Here is a 25,554-nt window from a genome sequence, read left to right on the forward strand (position 1 = left end):
TTATAATATATATAATATATATATATAACAGAAAGCATTTTATAATATATATAATATATATATATAACAGATAGCATTTTATAATATATATATAATATATACAGATATATATATATATAATAGATATATTTTATATATATATATATATATATAACAGAAAGCACTTTATAATATATATAATATATATATATATAACAGAAAGCATTTTATAATATATATATATATATATATAATATATATATATATATATATAACAGAAAGCACTTTATAATATATATAATATATATATAACAGAAAGCATTTTATAATATATATATATATATATATAACAGAAAGCACTTTATAATATATATATATATATATATATAACAGAAAGCACTTTATAATATATATATATATATATATAACAGAAAGCACTTTATAATATATATATATATATATATAACAGAAAGCACTTTTATAATATATATATATATATATATATAACAGAAAGCACTTTATAATATATATATATATATATATATAACAGAAAGCACTTTATAATATATATATTATATATATATATAACTGAAAGCACTTTATAATATATATAATATATATATATATAACAGAAAGCACTTATAATATATATAATATATATATATAACAGAAAGCACTTTATAATATATATATATAACAGAAAGCACTTTATATATATATATATAACAGAAAGCACTTTATAATATATATAATAATATATAACAGAAATACTTTATATATATATAATATATATATAACAGAAAGCACTTCATAATATATATAATACATATATATAACATAAAGCACTTTATAATATATATAATATATATATAACAGAAAGCATTTTATAATATATATATTCTATATATATAACAGAAAGCACTTTATAATATATAATATATATATATATAACAGAAAGCACTTTATAATATATATAATATATATATAACAGAAAGCACTTAATAATATATATAATATATATATATAACAGATAGCATTTTAAAATATATATCATATATATATATAACAGATAGCATTTTATAATATATATCATATAGATATATAACAGAAAGCATTTTATATATATATATATATATATAACAGAAAGCACTTTATAATATATATAATATATATATATATAACAGAAAGCATTTTATAATATATAATATATATATATATATATATATATATAACAGAAAGCACTTTATAATATATATAATATATATATATAACAGAAAGCACTTTATAATATATATATATATATATATATATAACAGAAAGCACTTTATAATATATATAATATATATATATATAACAGAAAGCACTTTATAATATATATATTATATATATATATAACTGAAAGCACTTTATAATATATATAATATATATATATATAACAGAAAGCACTTCATAATATATATAATATATATATATAACAGAAAGCACTTTATAATATATATATATAACAGAAAGCACTTTATAATATATATATAATATATATAACAGAAAGCACTTTATAATATATATAATATATATATAACTGAAAGCACTTTATAATATATATAATATATATATATATAACAGAAAACACTTTATAATATATATATAATATATATATAACAGAAAACACTTTATAATATATATATAACAGAAAGCACTTTATAATATATATAATATATATATAACAGAAAGCACTTTATAATATATATAATATATATATAACAGAAAGCACTTTATAATATATATATAACAGAAAGCACTTCATAATATATATAATACATATATATAACAGAAAGCACTTCATAATATATATAATATATATATATAACATAAAGCACTTTATAATATATATAATATATATATAACAGAAAGCATTTTATAATATATATATTCTATATATATAACAGAAAGCACTTTATAATATATATATATATATAACAGAAATACTTTATAATATATATAATATATATAACATAGCACTTTATAATATATATATATATATATATAACAGAAAGCACTTTATAATATATATCATATATATATATAACAGATAGCATTTTATAATATATATCATATATATATATAACAGAAAGCATTTTATATATATATAATATATATATATATATAAAGCAAATATATATAATATTTATAATATATATATATATATATAACAGAAAGCACTTTATAATATATATAATATATATATATAACAGAAAGCATTTTATAATATATAATATATATATATATATATAACAGAAAGCACTTTATAATATATATAATATATATATAACAGAAAGCACTTTATAATATATATAATATATATATATATAACAGAAAGCACTTTATAATATATAATATATATATATATATAACAGAAAGCACTTTATAATATATATAATATATATATATAACAGAAAGCACTTTATAATATATATAATATATATATATAACAGAAAGCACTTCATAATATATATAATACATATATATAACATAAAGCACTTTATAATATATATACTATATATATATATAACAGAAAGCATTTTATAATATATATAATCTATATATATAACAGAAAGCACTTTATAATATATATAATATATATATATACATAACAGAAAGCACTTTATAATATATATAATATATATAACAGAAAGCACTTTATAATATATATATATATATATATATAGAACAGAAAGCATTTTATAATATATATATATATATATATATAACAGAAAGCACTTTATAATATATATAATATATATATATATAACAGAAAGCACTTCATAATATATAATATATATATATATATATAACAGAAAGCACTTTATAATATATATAATATATATATATATATATAACAGAAAGCACTTCATAATATATAATATATATATATATAACAGAAAGCACTTTATAATATATATAATAATAAACAGAAAACACTTTTATAGTCAATAGTTTTACCCTCTCATCATTACAGCCTACTTTTATTATCCAATCATCTGGTTTTAAAAGGTTACTGTCCCGATAACCTTGACCTGTCTGCAGCCATATCAAATACATATTCAGAGAATCTCTCCCCCTCAATCTCTGGGGGCGAAAATATTCAGAGAATCTCTCCCCCTCAATCTCTGGGGGGAAAATATTCAGAGAATCTCTCCCCCTCAATCTCTGGGGGCGAAAATATTCAGAGAATCTCTCCCCCTCAATCTCTGGGGGCGAAAATATTCAGAGAATCTCTCCCCCTCAATCTCTGGGGGCGAAAATATTCAGAGAATCTCTCCCCCTCAATCTCTGGGGGCGAAAATATTCAGAGAATCTCTCCCCCTCAATCTCTGGGGGCGAAAATATTCAGAGAATCTCTCCCCCTCAATCTCTGGGGGCGAAAATATTCAGAGAATCTCTCCCCCTCAATCTCTGGGGGCGAAAATATTCAGAGAATCTCTCCCCCTCAATCTCTGGGGGGAAAAAAAACGAGTATGTGGATGTGACAAAAAAAATAAAAAATACAATTAATGCACAGTATAAATATAATAAATTTAAGAAAGATACTTAGGTTCTAATGCACACAGGAAACAACACAAACAGGTTAGGTTTCAGAACAGGCTACAAAGCGTATCTCTGAATTGGTCCAAACAGTTCTGGGACAGGGTGGATTTTTACAGATGTTTAGTATATTGTTTTTATATAGACTGAATAGTCTGTTGGATTATCGAGCAGAATTTCATCATCGTAACACAAGGTGTCCTCTTTTATACCAGTGAATATGGTCCAACTAGTTTGTGAGACCAACTGAATTTCAGTCCCCATCAGGGTAAATTCTAGTTCCATCTAGTCAATACAGGGAGGAGTCTGAAATTCAAAGTTTCCTCATTTCAGTTTACTTCCTGAATTGACTAGATGGAAATAGTATTACCGTATAGATTTACACATACAGTGTTTCATAGGAACACATCCCTAACTCAACCATGGCTTTCCTCATTCCCACGGCAACAACAAAAAAACTACTTTAAAATCAAATTCAGCTTAAAGTGATACTTTGTGATTTTGGGTAACGGGTCTCTTCATCTACTTCTCCAGAGTCAGGCGAACTCCACGATACCATTTTAATGTCTCTGCATGCAGTTTGATAGAAGGGCGAGACCCAGGATGAGTGGCTAGGCCTCATAGTCCCTAGCCAAAGCAGCTGTTTGACACTGGCCACTTCATTTGCATAAGTAGAATTAGGGTTAGCATTAGTGTAATGTGATTGAGCCTATTTTATTGTTAATTGACAGCTGGTTAAGTAACTCATTGGCTAAATGTAAATGTAAAAAACAAAAAATGTCACTGCTATGGGTTTTGGGGAAAGGGAACACCATTTTGTGATGTGTGTGTGTGTGTGTGTGTGTGTGTGTGTGTGTGTGTGTGTGTGTGTGTGTGTGTGTGTGTGTGTGTGTGTGTGTGTGTGTGTGTGTGTGTGTGTGTGTGTGTGTGTGTGTGTGTGTGTGTGTGCGTGTGTATGTGTGTGTGTGTGTGTGTGTTATGTACTTGAGTGAAGACCCAAAAGCGGTTTTAACAGAAAACAGAGTTCTTTAATGAAAAACAGGAATGGCATAAATCCTCTTCCAACGTTGTCAATGGAACAAAAAGAACGTTAGTATAGTGCAGGATGCACCTGCCAGGCAGACTCCGACAGGATAGGACAAGGTGGAAGCAAACGAGACGACAGCTTGCTTCTGGCATCAAAAACACAAACAAGAATCAGACACTGAAAGTAGCAGGAACAGAGAGAGAAATAGAGACCTAATCAGAGGGGAAGAGAGAACAGGTGTGAAAGAGTGAATGAGCTAGTTAGGGGAGATGTAGAACAGCTGAAGAATGAGAGACAGAGAAGGTAACCTAAAAGACCAGCAGAGAGAGACAGAGTGAAGAGAAAGGACAGGAACAGACATAACAAGACATGACAGGGTCTTGTGTTATGGTGTGTGTGTGTGTGTTGTGTGTGTGTGTGTGTGTGTGTGTGTGTGTGTGTGTGTGCCCTCCGCTCTGTGTTGAAACCCTCGCAGAGTGTTGATGCCCGTTTCATTTCATATGCCTGGGTTCAACTCAACACATCAACACCACAGCTCATCTCGTTAATTACACACACACACACACACACACACACACACACACACACACACACACACACACACACACACACACACACACACACACACACACACACACACACACACACGCAGTTTATATAATGTGATCCTGTTCTACTCTCTAATCCCCCTAAGCACAGCAAAAACACAATGTGATTATATTAGACAAACTACCATGCACATTAGCTTCAGCCTTCCACATGGTTGTGTCCTCAGTAGAGTCGACTGGAGGTATAAGGCCTCTGGTGACTGACTGAAGGGTGATGGAGAGAGACAGTCTACAGCAGGGCCTCTTCTGTTATGGATCAGATACTAGCTAATGGTTGACTCCTGCCTCACAGGGCCTCTTCTGTTATGGATCAGATACTAGCTAATGGTTGACTCCTGCCTCACAGGGCCTCTTCTGTTATGGATCAGATACTAGCTAATGGTTGACTCCTGCCTCACAGGGCCTCTTCTGTTATGGATCAGATACTAGCTAATGGTTGACTCCTGCCTCACAGGGCCTCTTCTGTTATGGATCAGATACTAGCTAATGGTTGACTCCTGCCTCACAGGGCCTCTTCTGTTATGGATCAGATACTAGCTAATGGTTGACTCCTGCCTCACAGGGCCTCTTCTGTTATGGATCAGATACTAGCTAATGGTTGACTCCTGCCTCACAGGGCCTCTTCTGTTATGGATCAGATACTAGCTAATGGTTGACTCCTGCCTCACCACAGCAGGGCATTTTCTTGTGTATTTTTCTTCTATGGTATCAGTTAGTATTTTCCCTATTCCAGCTATGAGTGAATTAGTGGACAGGATATTGTATTATAAAAGCAAGCGGGCTTCACTCTTTCCGCTGCTCACCTTTAAAAAGGAAGATGTATGAAATGTAACAGCTAATGAAAACAACAAGAGTCTGATCCACAGTAAATGTTTCAGACAGACAGCATCGTTACATGCTCAACCCTCTGTCCCACTGTGAGAGTAGGGTTCAAGTTGCCCCTAAGAGCCTTGACGCTGATCTTGGATCAGTGTTTCTTTTTTTTTTTGGTTACGGTTAGGATTGGGGGCAGGGGGAAGCTGATCCTAGATCTGTACCGAGCGGAAACGGGGAGTATCCTGCTCTAGCACGCCTGCTGAGGAAGGCAGGAGCTCAGTGAACAGGAATCAGCCACAACCAGAGAGACATCGTCTAACTCCTAGTACCTTGACCCACTCTGGGAGAGAGAAAGAGCTGATCCACAAGTTCTCACGCTCAGAGAATGGCTCATCAGTTCCGTCAGGAGCCTGAAGACACCAACCGGCCAATCAAGATGTCTACAGCCAGGACTGGCCAATCAGAGCTCCCTGTCCAACCCAACACACTCCCAGTAGTACCACAGTACAGACCCAGAGCCCAGTCAGGATGTCCACAGCCAGGACTGGCCAATCAGAGACTGAGAAGACAGTGATCAAGTCCACCTCCCAGTCCCAGTCCAACCCAGGCATTCCCAGAGAACCAGAGCCCGGTGGCTTCTATTAAAATGTCCACTCCACACAGGGAGTTCCACCCAGTCCAACCCAGCTTGAGGGGGCTGAAGACATTCTCCTCTCACCCCAGCAGTACTTCAGACAGTCACTCCCAGAAGAGCCAGGGACAGAGACAGGGGACAGAGACAAGGGACAGAGCCAGGGACAGAGACAGGGGACAGAGCCAGGGACAGAGACGGGGACAGAACCAGGGACAGAGACAGAGCCAGGGACAGAGACAGGGGACAGAGACAGGGGACAGAGACAGAATGGGTAAGTTGACTGCTAGGCTACTTTATAGGGACAGGATGAAGATCTGTATGAAGATCATATGTGTTTGTGTCTGTCTGTCTACAACAACAGCAATCAACACAATATTGCATCCGCAAAATTCTATCCACGTGTCGACGAAAGCAGTCAATAAATGATTGCATGTGCATCTAACCCCAATGTACCGACTCAAACGAATGGCTTGTTCCTAACCACAGCATGCTTATTCAGTGGCTTCTGCTTTTCTGTGTGAGAAGCTGTTGGCTGTTAATGATGTTGTTACCAGTCTGCTGTATGAGGATGCCACACTGATGTTCACATCACAGCCTGTCTGTTCAGCGTAATTCACTGGTTGATTTGCACATGATACGATCTCAGATCTCACAGCTTAACATACGGCACCTTCAAACGCTCCCTGTGCAGTGCTCCTCTCTCTGTCTCTCTCTTTCTTCCCTCTCTGTCTCTCTCTCTTTCTTCCCTCTCTCTCTTCCTCTCTCTACCCCCCCTTCTCTCTCTTCCTTCCCTCTCTGTCTCTCTCTCTGTCTTTCTTCCCTCTCTCTTTCTCTCTCTCTCTCTCTCTCTCTCTCTCTCTCTCTCTCTCTTCCTCTCTCTCTGTCTCTCTCTCTTTCTTCCCTCTCTCTCTTCCCCTCTCTACCCCCTCTCTCTCTCTCTCTCTTTCCTCTCTCTACCCCCCCTCTCTCTCTCTCTCTCTCTCTTTCTTCCCTCTCTCTCTTCCTCTCTCTACCCCCCTCTCTCTCTCTCTCTCTCTCTCTCTTTCTTCCCTCTCTCTCTTCCTCTCTCTACCCCCCCTTTCTCTCTCTCTCTCTTCCCCCTTTCTTTCTCTCTCTCTCTCTTCCCCCCTCTCTCTCCCTCACCCCCCTCTCTCTCTCTTCCCCCTTTCTTTTTCTCTCTCTCTCTCTCTTCCCCCCTTTCTCTCCCTCACCTCCCCTCTCTCTCTCTCTCTCTCTCTCTCTCTCTTTCTTCCCCTCTCTTCCTCTCTCTACCCCCTTCTCTCTCTCTCTCTTCCCCCTTTCTTTTTCTCTCTCTCTCTCTCTTCCCCCTTTCTCTCCCTCACCCCCTCTCTCTCTCTTCCCCCTTTCTCTCCCTCACCCCCCTCTCTCTCCATCCCTCCAGTCATACATTTAATATATTCTTGTCCTCCAGGAATCAGACGTTGATCCCAACAAGCAGCCTGAAAGTCCCCTGTCTGAGAACGAACCCTCCAATCCGGTCAAAGTCCGCCAGAACCCCAAATATCAGCTGTTCCTGGATGGAGACATGATTGGGAACGGATCCAGGGATACAAATGGAACGTCTGGGAGAGAGAACGGGAACGGGAGTGAACCCAGGAACAGTTCCCGTTTGGACAGCGCTAACTCCAGATTCGGGCCAAACTACCGCGGGTCCCTGGAATCGGTTGCCTCTCGGGACTGGGACACCATGTCAGACAGGGTGAAGGCCGGGGGGGGGGGGGCTAGGGGTCACTTAGGGATGGTACTGGGGACAGGGGAATCACACAGGGCTGGGGACCAATAACAGGTCTGGTGCTTGGGCCTGCAGGGGCCAGGGGATTCATTCAGGGGTGGTGGTTGTGGCCAGGACTGCTAGGGGCCAGGAGAATCAGACATGGCCGAGGGACAGGCCTTCAGGGGCCAGTTCTGCCAAGGACCACCAGGGGCCGAGATGGGTGAACGACATGTTGTCCACCCACTCTAACTAAACTGATCAGCACCAGATGTTGCCTGTAGTCTTAAGCAGATCAGCAACTGTCTGTCTGCTCCAACTGCTGTACTGTAACTGCTGTACTGTAGGAACATGGTGTGACCCACCTTAGACCTGGGCTTTGTGATGCAGCGCCACCTACTGGTGTACAACAGGCTTTACAATAATATCAATATTAAAATCCATATTGGAATTGACCGTAATGTTATTACAAAAGACAACATTTTTAGAATGTTAATGTTTTTATTTATGTGTTTTTATCAATGTACTGTTTCTGTCTGTTGTCCAGGTGGGAGGTTTTGAGAGTCCTCCCAGGGTGTTCAACAGTCCCTACGCTACAGCGGCTTCCACGGAGTACAACCCTGGCATGAACCGGATGGCAGAGCAAAAGGTAAGACACTCAGCAAAATGGGATTATGTGCTACAGAAACAACATTTTACCAATAACTTGTTTGTCTTAGAGAGCAAAGAGTGATGATATTATTGCACAGTGGCTTGCGAAGGTATTCACCCCCCCTGACATTTTTACTATTTTGTTACCTTACAACCTGGAATTAAAATAGATTTTTTTGGGGGGGGGGGGTTTGTATCATTTGATTTACACAACATGCCTACCACTTCGAAGAGACAACATGTGTTTTAATGCGAAACAAACAAGAAATAAGATTTTTTTAAACTGAAAACTTGAGCGTGCATAACTATTCACCCTCCCAAAGGCAATACTTTGTAGAGTCACCTTTTGCAGCAATTACAGCTGCAAGTCTCTTGGGATATGTCTCTATAAGCTTGGCACATCTAGCCACTGGGATGTTTGCTCTTTCTTCAAGGGAAAACTGCTCCAGCTCCTTCAAGTTGGATGGGTTCTACTGGTGTACATCTTTAAGTGATACCACAGATTCTCAATTGGATTGAGGTCTGGCCTTTGACTAGGTCATTCCAAGACATTTAAATGTTCCCCTTAAACCACTCAAGTGTTGGTTCAGCAGTATGCTTAGGGTCATTGTCCTGCTGGAAGGTGAACCTCCGTCCCAGTCTCAAATCTCTGGGAGACTTAAACAGGTTTCCCTCAAGAATTTCCCTGTATTTAGCACCATCCATCATTCCTTCAAGTCTGACCAGTTTCCCTGCCGATGAAAAACATCCCCACAGCATGATGCTGCCACCACCATGCTTCATTGTGGGGATGGTATTCTCTGGGTGATGAGAGGTGTTGGGTTTGCGCCAGACATAGCGTTTTCCTTGATGGCCAAAAAGCTACATTTTAGTCTCATCTGACCAGAGTACCTTCTTCCATATGTTTGGGGAGTCTCCCACATACCTTTTGGCGAACAACAAACATGTTTGCTTATTTCTTTCTTTAAGCAATGGCTTTTTTCTGGCCACTCTTCTGTAAAGCCCAGCTCTGTGGAGTGAACAGCTTAAAGTGGTCCTATGGACAGATACTCCAATCTACACTGTGGAGCTTTGCAGCTCCTTCAGGGTTAACTTTGGTCTCATTGTTTCCTCTCTGATTAATGCCCTCCTTGCCTGGTGGGTGAGTTTTGGTGGGCGGCCCTCTCTTGGCAGGTTTGTTGTGGTGCCATATTCTTTCCATTTTTTAATAATGGATTTAATGGTGCTCCGTAGGATGTTCAAAGTTTCTGATATGTTTTTATAACTCAACCCTGATTTGTACTTCCCCACAACATTTGGAGTTTGGAGAGCTCCTTGGTCTTCATGGTGCCACTTGCTTGGTGGTGTTGCAGACTCTGGGGCCTTTCAGAACAGGTGTATATAATCTGAGATCATGTGACAGATCATGTGACACTTAGATTGCACACCGGTGGACTTTATTTAACTAATTATGTGACTTCTGAAGGCAATTGGTACACCAGATCTTATTTATGAGCTTTATAGTCTACCACAGACCTGTTCTCTACCTTCACCTCCCCTCTCCCTGTTCTCTCCCTCCCCCCTCCCTGTTCTCTCTCTTCCCTTCCCCTCCTTGTTCTCTCCCTTCCCCCTGTTCTCTCTCTCCCTCTCCCCTCTCCCTGGTCTCTCCCTCCCCTTCCCTCTCCCTGTTCTATACCTCCCCCTCCCCTCTCCCTGTTCTCTACCTCCCCCTCCCCTCTCCCTGTTCTCTACCTCCCCCTCTTCTCTCTCTTCCCTCCCCTCTCCCTGTTCTCTCTCTTCCCTTCCCTCCCCTCCCTGTTCTCTCTCTTCCCTTCCCTCCCCTCCCTGTTATCTCCCTCCCTTCCCCCTGTTCTCTCTCTTCCCTTCCCCTCTCCCTGTTCTCTCCCTCCCCTCTCCCTGTTCTCTCCCTTCCCCCCGTTCTCTCCCTTCCCCCTGTTCTCTCCCTTCCCCCTGTTCTCTCTCTTCCCTTCCCCTCTCCCTGTTCTCTCCCTTCCCTCCCCTCTCCCTGTTCTCTCTCTTCACTTCCCCTCTCCCTGTTCTCTCCCTTCCCTTCCCCTCTCCCTGTTCTCTCTCTTCCCTTCCCTCCCCTCCCTGTTCTCTCTCTTCCCTTCCCTCCCCTCCCTGTTATCTCCCTCCCTTCCCCCTGTTCTCTCTCTTCCCTTCCCCTCTCCCTGTTCTCTCCCTGTTCTCTCCCTGTTCTCTCCCTTCCCCCGTTCTCTCCCTTCCCCCTGTTCTCTCCCTTCCCCCTGTTCTCTCTCTTCCCTTCCCCTCTCCCTGTTCTCTCCCTTCCCTCCCCCTCTCCCTGTTCTCTCTCTTCACTTCCCCTCTCCCTGTTCTCTCTCTTCCCTTCCCCTCTCCCTGTTCTCTCCCTTTCCTTCCCCTCTCCCTGTTCTCTTTCTTCCCTTCCCTTCCCCCTCTTCTCTCTCTTCCCCTCTCCCTGTTCTCTCTCTTCCCTTCCCTTCCCCCTCTTCTCTCTCTTCACCTCTCCCTGTTCTCTCTCTTCCCTTCCCCTCTCCCTGTTCTCTCCCTTTCCTTCCCTTCCCCCTGTTCTCTCTCTTCCCTTCCCTCCCCTCCCTGTTATCTCCCTCCCTTCCCCCTGTTCTCTCTCTTCCCTTCCCCTCTCCCTGTTCTCTCCCTCCCCTCTCCCTGTTCTCTCCCTTCCCCCCGTTCTCTCCCTTCCCCCTGTTCTCTCCCTTCCCCCTGTTCTCTCTCTTCCCTTCCCCTCTCCCTGTTCTCTCCCTTCCCTCCCCTCTCCCTGTTCTCTCTCTTCACTTCCCCTCTCCCTGTTCCCTCTCTTCCCTTCCCCTCTCCCTGTTCTCTCCCTTTCCTTCCCCTCTCCCTGTTCTCTTTCTTCCCTTCCCTCCCCCTCTTCTCTCTCTTCCCCTCTCCCTGTTCTCTCTCTTCCCTTCCCTTCCCTTCCCCCTCTTCTCTCTCTTCACCTCTCCCTGTTCTCTCTCTTCCCTTCCCCTCTCCCTGTTCTCTCCCTTTCCTTCCCTTCCCCCTGTTCTCTCTCTTCCCTTCCCCCTGTTCTCTTTCTTCCCTCCCCCTGTTCTCTCCCTTCCCTTCCCCCTGTTCTCTCTCTTCCCTTCCCTTCCCCCTGTTCTCTCTCTTCACCTCTCCCTGTTCTCTCCCTTCCCTTCCCCCTGTTCTCTCTCTTCCCTTCCCTTCCCCCTGTTCTCTCTCTTCCCCTCTCCCTGTTCTCTTTCTTCCCTTCCCTTCTCCCTGTTCTCTCTCTTCCCTTCCCCTCTCCCTGTTCTCTCCCTTCCCTTCCCCTCTCCCTGTTCTCTCCCTTCCCTTCCCTTCCCCCTGTTCTCTCTCTTCCCTTCCCCCTTTTCTCTCTCTTCCCTTCCCCTCTCCCTGTTGGCTCCGTTCCCTTCCCCTCTCCCTGTTGGCTCCATTCCCCCTGTTCTCTCCCCTCCCCCTGTTCTCTCTCTTCCCCTCCCCTCCCCCTGTTCTCTCCCCTCCCCCTGTTCTCTCTCTTCCCTTCCCCTCTCCCTGTTGGCTCCGTTCCCCTCCCCTCTCCCTGTTGGCTCCGTTCCCTTCCCCTCTCCCTGTTGGCTCCATTCCCCCTGTTCTCTCCCCTCCCCTGTTCTCTCTCTTCCCCTCCCCTCCCCCTGTTCTCTCCCTCCCCCTGTTCTCTCTCTTCCCTTCCCCCTCTCCCTGTTGGCTCCGTTCCCCTCCCCTCTCCCTGTTGGCTCCGTTCCCCTCCCCTCTCCCTGTTGGCTCCATTCCCCCTGTTCTCTCCCCTCCCCCTGTTCTCTTTCTTCCCTTCCCTTCCCCCTGTTCTCTCCCTTCCCTTCCCCCTGTTCTCTCTCTCCCCTCCCCCTGTTCTCTCTCTTCCCCTCCCCTCTCCCTGTTGGCTCCGTTCCCCTCCCCTCTTCGTTTCTCTCTCTCTCCATTAGATGCAGGAGGTGATGTCTCCAGCCACATCAGAGCTGAACCTGTTCAACAGCTACAACAGCAGAAGTAGCAGCCCTGTGCTCTCCTTCACCTCGGCTGCGACCTCCTCACGTGCACGCTTCTCAACCTTCGACTCTCTCAGGAGGCGGGACCAGCCGGTGAGTGGGCGGAGCGATAATACGGGGTTAAATAGCAACCATCTCAGTAACATATTTGTATGCCTTTGACACATTATAAAAGCTCATAATATATCTAATAGCGGTACTACTGTAGTGTACATCTGCATGACTGACCCCTGGGCATTCCAGGTGATGCCAAGCCAACTCCCCATACGGTCCACAGTGTCGCCTGTTGCTATGCCCAGCAAGAGAGACTACATCGAGGAGCTGACCAGACAGATGGATGCCTGTCAGAAGGTGCAGTATGAAGACTCTCGCTCACTCTCTCACTCTCTCAGTCAGTCAGTCACTCACTCACTCAGTCACTCAGTCAGTCAGTCACTCACTCACTCAGTCACTCAGTCAATCACTCAGTCACTCACTCAGTCAGTCACTCAGTCAGTCACTCAGTCAGTCAGTCACTCACTCAGTCACTCAGTCATTCACTCAGTCACTCACTCAGTCAGTCACTCACTCAGTCACTCACTCAGTCAGTCAGTCAGTCACTCACTCACTCACTCACTCACTCACTCACTCACTCACTCACTCACTCACTCAGTCATACACTCAGTCACTCACTCAGTCACTCAGTCAGTCAGTCACTCACTCACTCAGTCACTCACTCAGTCACTCAGTCAGTCACTCACTCAGTGACTCACTCACTCAGTCACTCACTCACACCCTCTCTCTCTCACTCCGTGTCCCCCTCCTGTCCACAGAGGAACCAGTTCCTGGAGGCAGAGAGCATAGAGATGGACAAGGAGAGGAACCAGATCAGGTTGGAGATGAGAGGCCTGTTGGTGAACAACGAGGACCTTCTCAGAACCAACAGTACCCTGCAGGTGTGTAGCATGACGGACTACAATACCCAGAATGCTCTGTGTAACACATCTGGTTTGATCTCAGTAAAGATGTTGCCTGGGTACCAGTCTGTTTGTGCCTTGATACCACTCCTTGTCATGGCAAGGAGTGGAGTGGCATGATGGCACAAACAGACTGGTAGCCAGGCTAGTAAAGAGGTTCCTGAAGCTAACGTAATGTCTCCTTATCAATCCAAGATGGAGATGAGTAGGATGAGGATGAGGATGGTAGAGCTGGAGAGAGACAACACGGCCATGACGGAACGCTTCAGAGTTATGGAGGTAGGCTTCTGGACTACACAGAAGCTACACTGTGTTCATCTGGACTGGACTACACAGAAACTACATTAGTCTTTATCTGGACTGGACTACACAGAAACTACACTGTGTTCATCTGGACTGGACTACACAGAAACTACACTGTGTTCATCTGGACTGGACTACACAGAACCTACACTGTGTTCATCTGGACTGGACTACACAGAAACTACACTGTGTTCATCTGGACTGGACTACACAGAAGCTACATTAGTTTTTATCTGGACTGGACTACACAGAACCTACACTGTGTTCATCTGGACTGGACTACACAGAAACTACACTGTGTTCATCTGGACTGGACTACACAGAAACTACACTGTGTTCATCTGGACTGGACTACACAGAAGCTACATTCGTTTTTATCTAGACTGGACTACACAGAACCTACACTGTGTTCATCTGGACTGGACTACACAGAAACTACATTCGTTTTTATCTGGACTGGACTACACAGAACCTACACTGTGTTCATCTGGACTGGACTACACAGAAACTACATTAGTTTTTATCTGGACTGGACTACACAGAACCTACACTGTGTTCATCTGGACTGGACTACACAGAAACTACATTAGTTTTTATCTGGACTGGACTACACAGAAACTACACTGTGTTCATCTGGACTGGACTACACAGAAACTACATTAGTTTTTATCTGGACTGGACTACACAGAAACTACACTGTGTTCATCTGGACTGGACTACACAGAAACTACATTAGTCTTTATCTGGACTGGACTACACAGAACCTACACTGTGTTCATCTGGACTGGACTACACAGAAACTACATTAGTCTTTATCTGGACTGGACTACACAGAACCTACACTGTGTTCATCTGGACTGGACTACACAGAACCTACACTGTGTTCATCTGGACTGGACTACACAGAAACTACACTGTGTTCATCTGGACTGGACTACACAGAAGCTACATTAGTTTTTATCTGGACTGGACTACACAGAACCTACACTGTGTTCATCTGGACTGGACTACACAGAAACTACATTAGTTTTTATCTGGACTGGACTACACAGAACCTACACTGTGTTCATCTGGACTGGACTACACAGAAACTACATTAGTTTTTTTCTGGACTGGACTACACAGAAACTACACTGTGTTCATCTGGACTGGACTACACAGAAACTACACTGTGTTCATCTGGACTGGACTACACAGAAACTACATTAGTCTTTATCTGGACTGGACTACACAGAAACTACACTGTGTTCATCTTTGCTGAGACTCTGCCATAGAGTTGGATAGAAGGATTATCTCCCAAAACACAAGCTCCTACTTTCATTTCTTTCTAGATAGAAAATACAACCACTAATATCTAAGTGTTGAAACACAGAGGATGTCTCTAGAGAGCTGATCTCATCTATGTTTCCTCCAGACGGAGCTGACCGAGGCCAGGGCCCAGATGGTGGAGGCCAACACCCAGGAATACGCCTTCAACTTCCTGCAGCAGTCTCTGAAGAATAAGATACAGGTCGCTGAGGTACAGTATAGGCTTCTCCATAATCAGATTCCACCACAGACCTGTCAGTTAGCTGGGCCTATTCCACCACAGACCAGTCAGTCAGCTGGGCCTATTCTACCACAGACCTGTCAGTCAGCTGGGCCTATTCCACCACAGATCTGTCAGTCAGCTGGGCCTATTCTACCACAGACCTGTCAGTCAGCTGGGCCTATTCTACCACAGACCTGTTAGTTAGCTGGGCCTATTCTACCACAGACCAGTCAGTCAGCTGGGCCTATTCTACCACAGACCTGTTAGTTAGCTGGGCCTATTCTACCACAGACCAGTCAGTTAGCTGGGCCTATTCTACCACAGACCTCAGTTAGCTGGGCCTATTCTACCACAGACCTGTCAGTCAGCTGGGCCTATTCTACCACAGACCTGTCAGTCAGCTGGGCCTATTCCACCACAGATCTGTCAGAAAGCTGGGCCTATTCTACCACAGATCTGTCAGTAAGTTGGGCCTATTCTACCACAGATCTGTCAGTTAGCTGGGCCTATTCTACCACAGATCTGTCAGTTAGCTGGGCCTATTCTACCACAGATCTGTCAGAAAGCTGGGCCTATTCTACCACAGATCTGTCAGTAAGTTGGGCCTATTCTACCACAGATCTGTCAGTTAGCTGGGCCTATTCTACCACAGATCTGTCAGAAAGCTGGGCCTATTCTACCACAGATCTGTCAGTAAGTTGGGCCTATTCTACCACAGACCTGTCAGTAAGCTGGGCCTATTCTACCACAGATCTGTCAGTTAGCTGGGCCTATTCTACCACAGATCTGTCAGTAAGTTGGGCCTATTCTACCACAGATCCCAGTCAGTCAGCTGGGCCTATTCTACCACAGATCAGTCAGTTAGCTGGGCCTATTCTACCACAGACCTGTCAGTCAGTTAGCTGGGCCTATTCTACCACAGACCTGTCAGTTAGCTGGGCCTATTCTACCACAGACCTGTCAGTCAGCTGGGCCTATTCTACCACAGACCTGTCAGTCAGTTAGCTGGGCCTATTCTACCACAGACCTGTCAGTCAGTTAGCTGGGCCTATTCTACCACAGACCTGTCAGTCAGCTGGGCCTATTCTACCACAGACCTGTCAGTCAGTTAGCTGGGCCTATTCTACCACAGATCTGTCAGTAAGTTGGGCCTATTCTACCACAGATCTGTCAGTCAGCTGGGCCTATTCTACCACAGATCTGTCAGTCAGCTGGGCCTATTCTACCACAGATCTGTCAGTCAGTTAGCTGGGCCTATTCTACCACAGACCTCAGTTAGCTGGGCCTATTCTACCACAGACCTGTCAGTCAGTCAGCTGGGCCTATTCTACCACAGACCTGTCAGTCAGTTAGCTGGGCCTATTCTACCACAGACCTGTCAGTTAGTTAGCTGGGCCTATTCTACCACAGACCTGTCAGTCAGCTGGGCCTATTCTACCACAGACCTGTCAGTCAGTTAGCTGGGCCTATTCTACCACAGACCTGTCAGTCAGCTGGGCCTATTCTACCACAGACCTGTCAGTCAGTTAGCTGGGCCTATTCTACCACAGATCTGTCAGTAAGTTGGGCCTATTCTACCACAGATCTGTCAGTCAGCTGGGCCTATTCTACCACAGACCTCAGTTAGCTGGGCCTATTCTACCACAGATCTGTCAGTCAGCTGGGCCTATTCTACCACAGATCTGTCAGTCAGCTGGGCCTATTCTACCACAGACCTGTCAGTCAGTTAGCTGGGCCTATTCTACCACAGACCTGTCAGTTAGTTAGCTGGGCCTATTCTACCACAGACCTGTCAGTCAGTTAGCTGGGCCTATTCCACCACAGACCTGTCAGTCAGTCAGCTGGGCCTATTCTACCACAGATCCCAGTCAGTCAGCTGGGCCTATTCTACCACAGACCTCAGTTAGCTGGGCCTATTCTACCACAGACCTCAGTTAGTTAGCTGGGCCTATTCTACCACAGACCTGTTAGTTAGCTGGGCCTATTCTACCACAGACCTGTCAGTCAGTTAGCTGGGCCTATTCTACCACAGACCTGTCAGTTAGTTAGCTGGGCCTATTCTACCACAGTCCTGTTAGTTAGCTGGGCCTATTCTACCACAGACCTGTCAGTTAGTTAGCTGGGCCTATTCTACCACAGACCTGTTAGTTAGCTGGGCCTATTCTACCACAGACCTGTCAGTCAGTTAGCTGGGCCTATTCTACCACAGACCTGTCAGTCAGTTAGCTGGGCCTATTCTACCACAGACCTGTCAGTCAGTCAGCTGGGCCTATTCTACCACAGATCTGTCAGTTAGTTAGCTGGGCCTATTCTACCACAGACCTGTTAGTTAGTTAGCTGGGCCTATTCTACCACAGATCCCAGTCAGTCAGCTGGGCCTATTCTACCACAGACCTGTCAGTCAGTTAGTTGGGCCTATTCTACCACAGACCTGTTAGTTAGTTGGGCCTATTCTACCACAGACCTGTCAGTCAGCTGGGCCTATTCTACCACAGATCTGTCAGTCAGCTGGGCCTATTCTACCACAGATCCCAGTCAGTTAGCTGGGCCTATTCTACCACAGATCTGTCAGTCAGCTGGGCCTATTCTACCACAGATCTGTCAGTCAGCTGGGCCTATTCTACCACAGACCTGTCAGTCAGTTAGCTGGGCCTATTCTACCACAGATCTGTCAGTAAGTTGGGCCTATTCTACCACAGATCCCAGTCAGTTAGCTGGGCCTATTCTACCACAGATCTGTCAGTCAGCTGGGCCTATTCTACCACAGACCTCAGTTAGCTGGGCCTATTCTACCACAGACCTGTCAGTCAGTTAGCTGGGCCTATTCTACCACAGACCTGTCAGTCAGTTAGTTGGGCCTATTCTACCACAGACCTGTTAGTTAGTTGGGCCTGTGTTTTTGCCCTGCTTGCGTGAGCCCCTCTGTGCATCCAGAAAATGCACCCTACTCGCTACCATGACCCTGCTCAAAACTAGTGCACTATGTAACTAATAGGGTTCCGTTTCAGCCCCAGCCTCTGTGTCTGTCCTACACCATGTCCCCTATAGGAGGCGCTAGAGAAGCAGACGCTCCATGCCCAGGGGCTGTCAGAGAAGCTGTGGCTGTCTGAGAGACAGTTGGAGGATCTCGAGGTGGACAAGGAGACACGGGACAAGAAGAGATCAGAGCTCAGCGACACTGTCTTCAGACTGGAGACTGAGGTAGAGTACTGTTCACTGTTACACACCTATAATGTAGCTACAAGGGTTGGGGTCAATTCTTATTCAGTTCTTATTCAGTTCTTATTCAATTCTTATTCCATTCTTATTCAATTCTTATTCAATTCTTTTTCCATTCTTTTTCCATTCTTATTCAATTCTTATTCAGTTCTTATTCAATTCTTATTCAATTCTTATTCAATTCTTATTCAGTTCTTATTCAATTCTTATTCAATTCTTATTCCATTCCCTTTCAAATTCCAGGGCAGTATTTAAATTCAGAGATAATTCAATTCCTTTCAATTCCAATGTTAGGTCAATTCCAAGAATTGTATTCCCAATTCCATATTAACCCGAACAATTCCACAAATTCCAATTTTAATTCAATTCACTGAGGCTTTCAGGCAAAATGTTGAAATGATTTTAAAGCAAATTTTGCAGTCAATTTGTTATTTTAATTTGTTATTTAAAATGTAATTTGTTATTTACATTTGTTATTTAAATTTAATTAGATATTTTAATTTATTTTAATTAAATTTGTTATTTTAATTTGTTATTTAAATATAATTTGTTATTTAAATTTACTTTGTTATTTAAAGTGCATTTTTCCCTTTAACTGCATTTGAAATAAACACATATTACATTTCAATTAAATTCCAAAGGATGTATTTTACAATTTCAATTACGATTCCATTACTTGAAAATTATTGATATTCGAATTGAATTCAACGTAAATTCTCCACTTTTTTATTTATTTTATTTATCTTGAATTGGAATTGACCACAAGCACGGTAGCTGCCTAAGTTTCAAACAGTTCTATCCACTGTACTGACAACAGACAACAACAGGGGCGGAGGATTCAGAATCACTGTACTGACAACAGACAACAACAGGGGCGGAGGATTCAGAATCACTGTACTGACAACAGACAACAACAGGGGCGGAGGATTCAGAATCACTGTACTGACAACAGACAACAACAGGGGCGGAGGATTCAGAATCACTGTACTGACAACAGACAACAACAGGGGCGGAGGATTCAGAATCACTGTACTGACAACAGACAACAACAGGGGCGGAGGATTCAGAATCACTGTACTGACAACAGACAACAACAGGGGCGGAGGATTCAGAATCACTGTACTGACAACAGACAACAACAGGGGCGGAGGATTCAGAATCACTGTACTGACAACAGACAACAACAGGGGCGGAGGATTCAGAATCACTGTACTGACAACAGACAACAACAGGGGCGGAGGATTCAGAATCACTGTACTGACAACAGACAACAACAGGGGCGGAGGATTCAGAATCACTGTACTGACAACAGACAACAACAGGGGCGGAGGATTCAGAATCACTGTACTGACAACAGACAACAACAGGGGCGGAGGATTCAGAATCACTGTACTGACAACAGACAACAACAGGGGCGGAGGATTCAGAATCACTGTACTGACAACAGACAACAACAGGGGCGGAGGATTCAGAATCACTGTACTGACAACAGACAACAACAGGGGCGGAGGATTCAGAACCACTGTACTGACAACAGACAACAACAGGGGCGGAGGATTCAGAACCACTGTACTGACAACAGACAACAACAGGGGCGGAGGATTCAGAATCACTGTACTGACAACAGACAACAACAGGGGCGGAGGATTCAGAATCACTGTACTGACAACAGACAACAACAGGGGCGGAGGATTCAGAATCACTGTACTGACAACAGACAACAACAGGGGCGGAGGATTCAGAATCACTGTACTGACAACAGACAACAACAGGGGCGGAGGATTCAGAATCACTGTACTGACAACAGACAACAACAGGGGCGGAGGATTCAGAATCACTGTACTGACAACAGACAACAACAGGGGCGGAGGATTCAGAATCACTGTACTGACAACAGACAACAACAGGGGCGGAGGATTCAGAATCACTGTACTGACAACAGACAACAACAGGGGCGGAGGATTCAGAATCACTGTACTGACAACAGACAACAACAGGGGCGGAGGATTCAGAATCACTGTACTGACAACAGACAACAACAGGGGCGGAGGATTCAGAATCACTGTACTGACAACAGACAACAACAGGGGCGGAGGATTCAGAATCACTGTACTGACAACAGACAACAACAGGGGCGGAGGATTCAGAATCACTGTACTGACAACAGACAACAACAGGGGCGGAGGATTCAGAACCACTGTACTGACAACAGACAACAACAGGGGCGGAGGATTCAGAATCACTGTACTGACAACAGACAACAACAGGGGCGGAGGATTCAGAATCACTGTACTGACAACAGACAACAACAGGGGCGGAGGATTCAGAATCACTGTACTGACAACAGACAACAACAGGGGGCGGAGGATTCAGAATCACTGTACTGACAACAGACAACAACAGGGTTCAGAATCACTGTACTGACAACAGACAACAACAGGGGCGGAGGATTCAGAATCACTGTACTGACAACAGACAACAGGGGCGGAGGATTCAGAATCACACTGACAACAGGGGCGGAGGATTCAGAATCACTGTACTGACAACAGACAACAACAGGGGCGGAGGATTCAGAATCACTGTACTGACAACAGACAACAACAGGGGCGGAGGATTCAGAATCACTGTACTGACAACAGACAACAACAGGGGCGGAGGATTCAGAATCACTGTACTGACAACAGACAACAACAGGGGCGGAGGACAACAGGATTCAGAATCACTGTACTGACAACAGACAACAACAGGGGCGGAGGATTCAGAATCACTGTACTGACAACAGACAACAACAGGGGCGGAGGACAACAGGATTCAGAATCACTGTACTGACAACAGACAACAACAGGGGCGGAGGATTCAGAATCACTGTACTGACAACAGACAACAACAGGGGCGGAGGATTCAGAATCACTGTACTGACAACAGACAACAACAGGGGCGGAGGATTCAGAATCACTGTACTGACAACAGACAACAACAGGGAGGATTCAGAATCAGGAGCTACCAGCATCTCAGGAAAATCAGAACATTTCAAGATGGGGACAAGATGGGTAGAGGATGGGTAGAGGATGGGTAGAGGATGGGTAGAGGATGGGTAGAGGATGGGAAGAGGATGGGTAGAGGATGGGGACAAGATGGGTAGAGGATGGGTAGAGGATGGGTAGAGGATGGGTAGAGGATGGGTACAAGATGGGTAGAGGATGGGTAGAGGATGGGTAGAGGATGGGGACAAGATGGGTAGAGGATGGGTAGAGGATGGGTACAAGATGGGTAGAGGATGGGGACAAGATGGGTAGAGGATGGGTACAAGATGGGTAGAGGATGGGTAGAGGATGGGTAGAGGATGGGTAGAGGATGGGTAGAGGATGGGTACAGGATGGGTAGAGGATGGGTACAGGATGGGTAGAGGATGGGTAGAGGATGGGTAGAGGATGGGGACAAGATGGGTAGAGGATGGGTACAAGATGGGTAGAGGATGGGTAGAGGATGCGTAGAGGATGGGGGCAAGATGGGTAGAGGATGGGGACAAGATGGGTAGAGGATGGGTAGAGGATGGGGACAAGATGGGTAGAGGATGGGGACAAGATGGGTAGAGGATGGGTAGAGGATGGGTAGAGGATGGGGGACAAGATGGGTAGAGGATGGGTAGAGGATGGGTAGAGGATGGGTAGGGGATGGGGACAAGATGGGTAGAGGATGGGTAGAGGATGGGTACAGGATGGGTAGAGGATGGGTAGAGGATGGGTAGAGGATGGTAGAGGATGGGGACAAGATGGGTAGACGATGGGTAGAGGATTGGTACAAGATGGGTAGAGGATGGGGACAAGATGGGTAGAGGATGGGTAGAGGATGGGTAGAGGATGGGGACAAGATGGGTAGAGGATGGGTAGAGGATGGGTACAGGATGGGTAGAGGATGGGTACAGGATGGGTAGAGGATGGGTAGAGGATGGGTAGAGGATGGGGAAAAGATGGGTAGAGGATGGGTAGAGGATGGGTAGAGGATGGGGACAAGATGGGTAGAGGATGGGGACAAGATGGGTACAGGATGGGGACAAGATGGGTACAGGATGGGGACAAGATGGGTACAGGATGGGGACAAGATGGGTAGAGGATGGGTAGAGGGTGGGGACAAGATGGGTAGAGGATGGGGACAAGATGGGTAGAGGATGGGGACAAGATGGGTAGAGGATGGGTAGAGGATGGGGACAAGATGGGTAGAGGATGGGGACAAGATGGGTACAGGATGGGGACAAGATGGGTAGAGGATGGGTAGAGGATGGGGACAAGATGGGTAGAGGATGGGGACAAGATGGGTACAGGATGGGGACAAGATGGGTAGAGGATGGGTAGAGGATGGGGACAAGATGGGTAGAGGATGGGTAGAGGATGGGGGCAAGATGGGTAGAGGATGGGTAGAGGATGGGTAGAGGATGGGTAGAGGATGGGGACAAGATGAGTAGAGGATGGGTACAGGATGGGTAGAGGATGGGTACAGGATGGGTAGAGGATGGGTAGAGGATGGGTAGAGGATGGTAGAGGATGGGGACAAGATGGGTAGACGATGGGTAGAGGATTGGTACAAGATGGGTAGAGGATGGGTAGAGGATGGGGACAAGATGGGTAGAGGATGGGTACAGGATGGGTAGAGGATGGGTACAGGATGGGTAGAGGATGGGTAGAGGATGGGTAGAGGATGGTAGAGGATGGGGACAAGATGGGTAGACGATGGGTAGAGGATTGGTACAAGATGGGTAGAGGATGGGTAGAGGATGGGGACAAGATGGGTAGAGGATGGGTAGAGGATGGGTAGAGGATGGGGACAAGATGGGTAGAGGATGGGTAGAGGATGGGTACAGGATGGGTAGAGGATGGGTACAGGATGGGTAGAGGATGGGTAGAGGATGGGTAGAGGATGGGTAGAGGATGGGGAAAAGATGGGTAGAGGATGGGTAGAGGATGGGTAGAGGATGGGGACAAGATGGGTAGAGGATGGGGACAAGATGGGTACAGGATGGGGACAAGATGGGTACAGGATGGGGACAAGATGGGTAGAGGATGGGTAGAGGATGGGGACAAGATGGGTAGAGGATGGGGACAAGATGGGTAGAGGATGGGGACAAGATGGGTAGAGGATGGGTAGAGGATGGGGACAAGATGGGTAGAGGATGGGGACAAGATGGGTACAGGATGGGGACAAGATGGGTAGAGGATGGGTAGAGGATGGGGACAAGATGGGTAGAGGATGGGGACAAGATGGGTACAGGATGGGGACAAGATGGGTAGAGGATGGGTAGAGGATGGGGACAAGATGGGTAGAGGATGGGTAGAGGATGGGGGCAAGATGGGTAGAGGATGGGTAGAGGATGGGTAGAGGATGGGTAGAGGATGGGTAGAGGATGGGGACAAGATGAGTAGAGGATGGGTACAGGATGGGTAGAGGATGGGGACAAGATGGGTAGAGGATGGGTAGAGGATGGGGACAAGATGGGTAGAGGATGGGGACAAGATGGGTAGAGGATGGGGACAAGATGGGTAGAGGATGGGTAGAGGATGGGGACAAGATGGGTAGAGGATGGGTAGAGGATGGGTAGAGGATGGGTAGAGGATGGGTAGAGGATGGGTAGAGGATGGGGACAAGATGGGTAGAGGATGGGTACAAGATAGGTAGAGGATGGGTACAAGATGGGTAGAGGATGGGGACAAGATGGGTAGAGGATGGGTACAAGATAGGTAGAGGATGGGTACAAGATGGGTAGAGGATGGGGACAAGATGGGTAGAGGATGGGTAGAGGATGGGGACAAGATGGGTAGAGGATGGGGACAAGATGGGTAGAGGATGGGTAGAGGATGGGGACAAGATGGGTAGAGGATGGGTACAAGATGGGTAGAGGATGGGTAGAGGATGGGGACAAGATGGGTAGAGGATGGGTAGAGGATGGGTACAAGATGGGTAGAGGATGGGGACAAGATGGGTAGAGGATGGGTACAAGATGGGTAGAGGATGGGTAGAGATTGGGTAGAGGATGGGTAGAGGATGGGTACAGGATGGGTAGAGGATGGGGACAAGATGGGTAGAGGATGGGGACAAGATGGGTAGAGGATGGGTAGAGGATGGGTACAAGATGGGTAGAGGATGGGTAGAGGATGGGTACAAGATGGGTAGAGGATGGGTAGAGGATGGGTACAGGATGGGGACAAGATGTGTAGAGGATGGGTACAAGATGGGTAGAGGATGGGTACAAGATGGGTAGAGGATGGGTAGAGGATGGGGACAAGATGGGTAGAGGATGGGGACAAGATGGGTAGAGGATGGGTAGAGGATGGGGACAAGATGGGTAGAGGATGGGGACAAGATGGGTAGAGGATGGGTAGAGGATGGGTAGAGGATGGGGACAAGATGGGTAGAGGATGGGTAGAGGATGGGTACAAGATGGGTAGAGGATGGGGACAAGATGGGTAGAGGATGGGGACAAGATGGGTAGAGGATGGGTAGAGGATGGGTACAAGATGGGTAGAGGATGGGTAGAGGATGGGTACAGGATGGGGACA

The 25,554-nt window shown here is 44.8% G+C and overlaps 1 protein-coding gene across 2 annotated transcripts in view; it reads left to right on the forward strand.

Moving 5' to 3' along the window:
- Positions 1-25,554, forward strand: part of LOC135518423 (cingulin-like protein 1) — a 115,317-nt gene that overhangs the window by 74,547 nt on the left and 15,216 nt on the right. For both annotated transcript variants that reach the window (XM_064943595.1, XM_064943596.1), the window contains 8 exons: positions 8,079-8,366; positions 8,926-9,027; positions 12,932-13,087; positions 13,238-13,345; positions 13,807-13,929; positions 14,146-14,229; positions 15,668-15,772; positions 18,833-18,985. In XM_064943595.1, the coding sequence (XP_064799667.1) occupies positions 8,079-8,366; positions 8,926-9,027; positions 12,932-13,087; positions 13,238-13,345; positions 13,807-13,929; positions 14,146-14,229; positions 15,668-15,772; positions 18,833-18,985 (1,119 nt within the window). The remainder of the gene's footprint in view (positions 1-8,078; positions 8,367-8,925; positions 9,028-12,931; positions 13,088-13,237; positions 13,346-13,806; positions 13,930-14,145; positions 14,230-15,667; positions 15,773-18,832; positions 18,986-25,554) is intronic.

This window comes from Oncorhynchus masou, chromosome 28 (assembly GCF_036934945.1).
Source record: "Oncorhynchus masou masou isolate Uvic2021 chromosome 28, UVic_Omas_1.1, whole genome shotgun sequence".
Taxonomy (NCBI): Eukaryota; Metazoa; Chordata; class Actinopteri; order Salmoniformes; family Salmonidae; genus Oncorhynchus; species Oncorhynchus masou.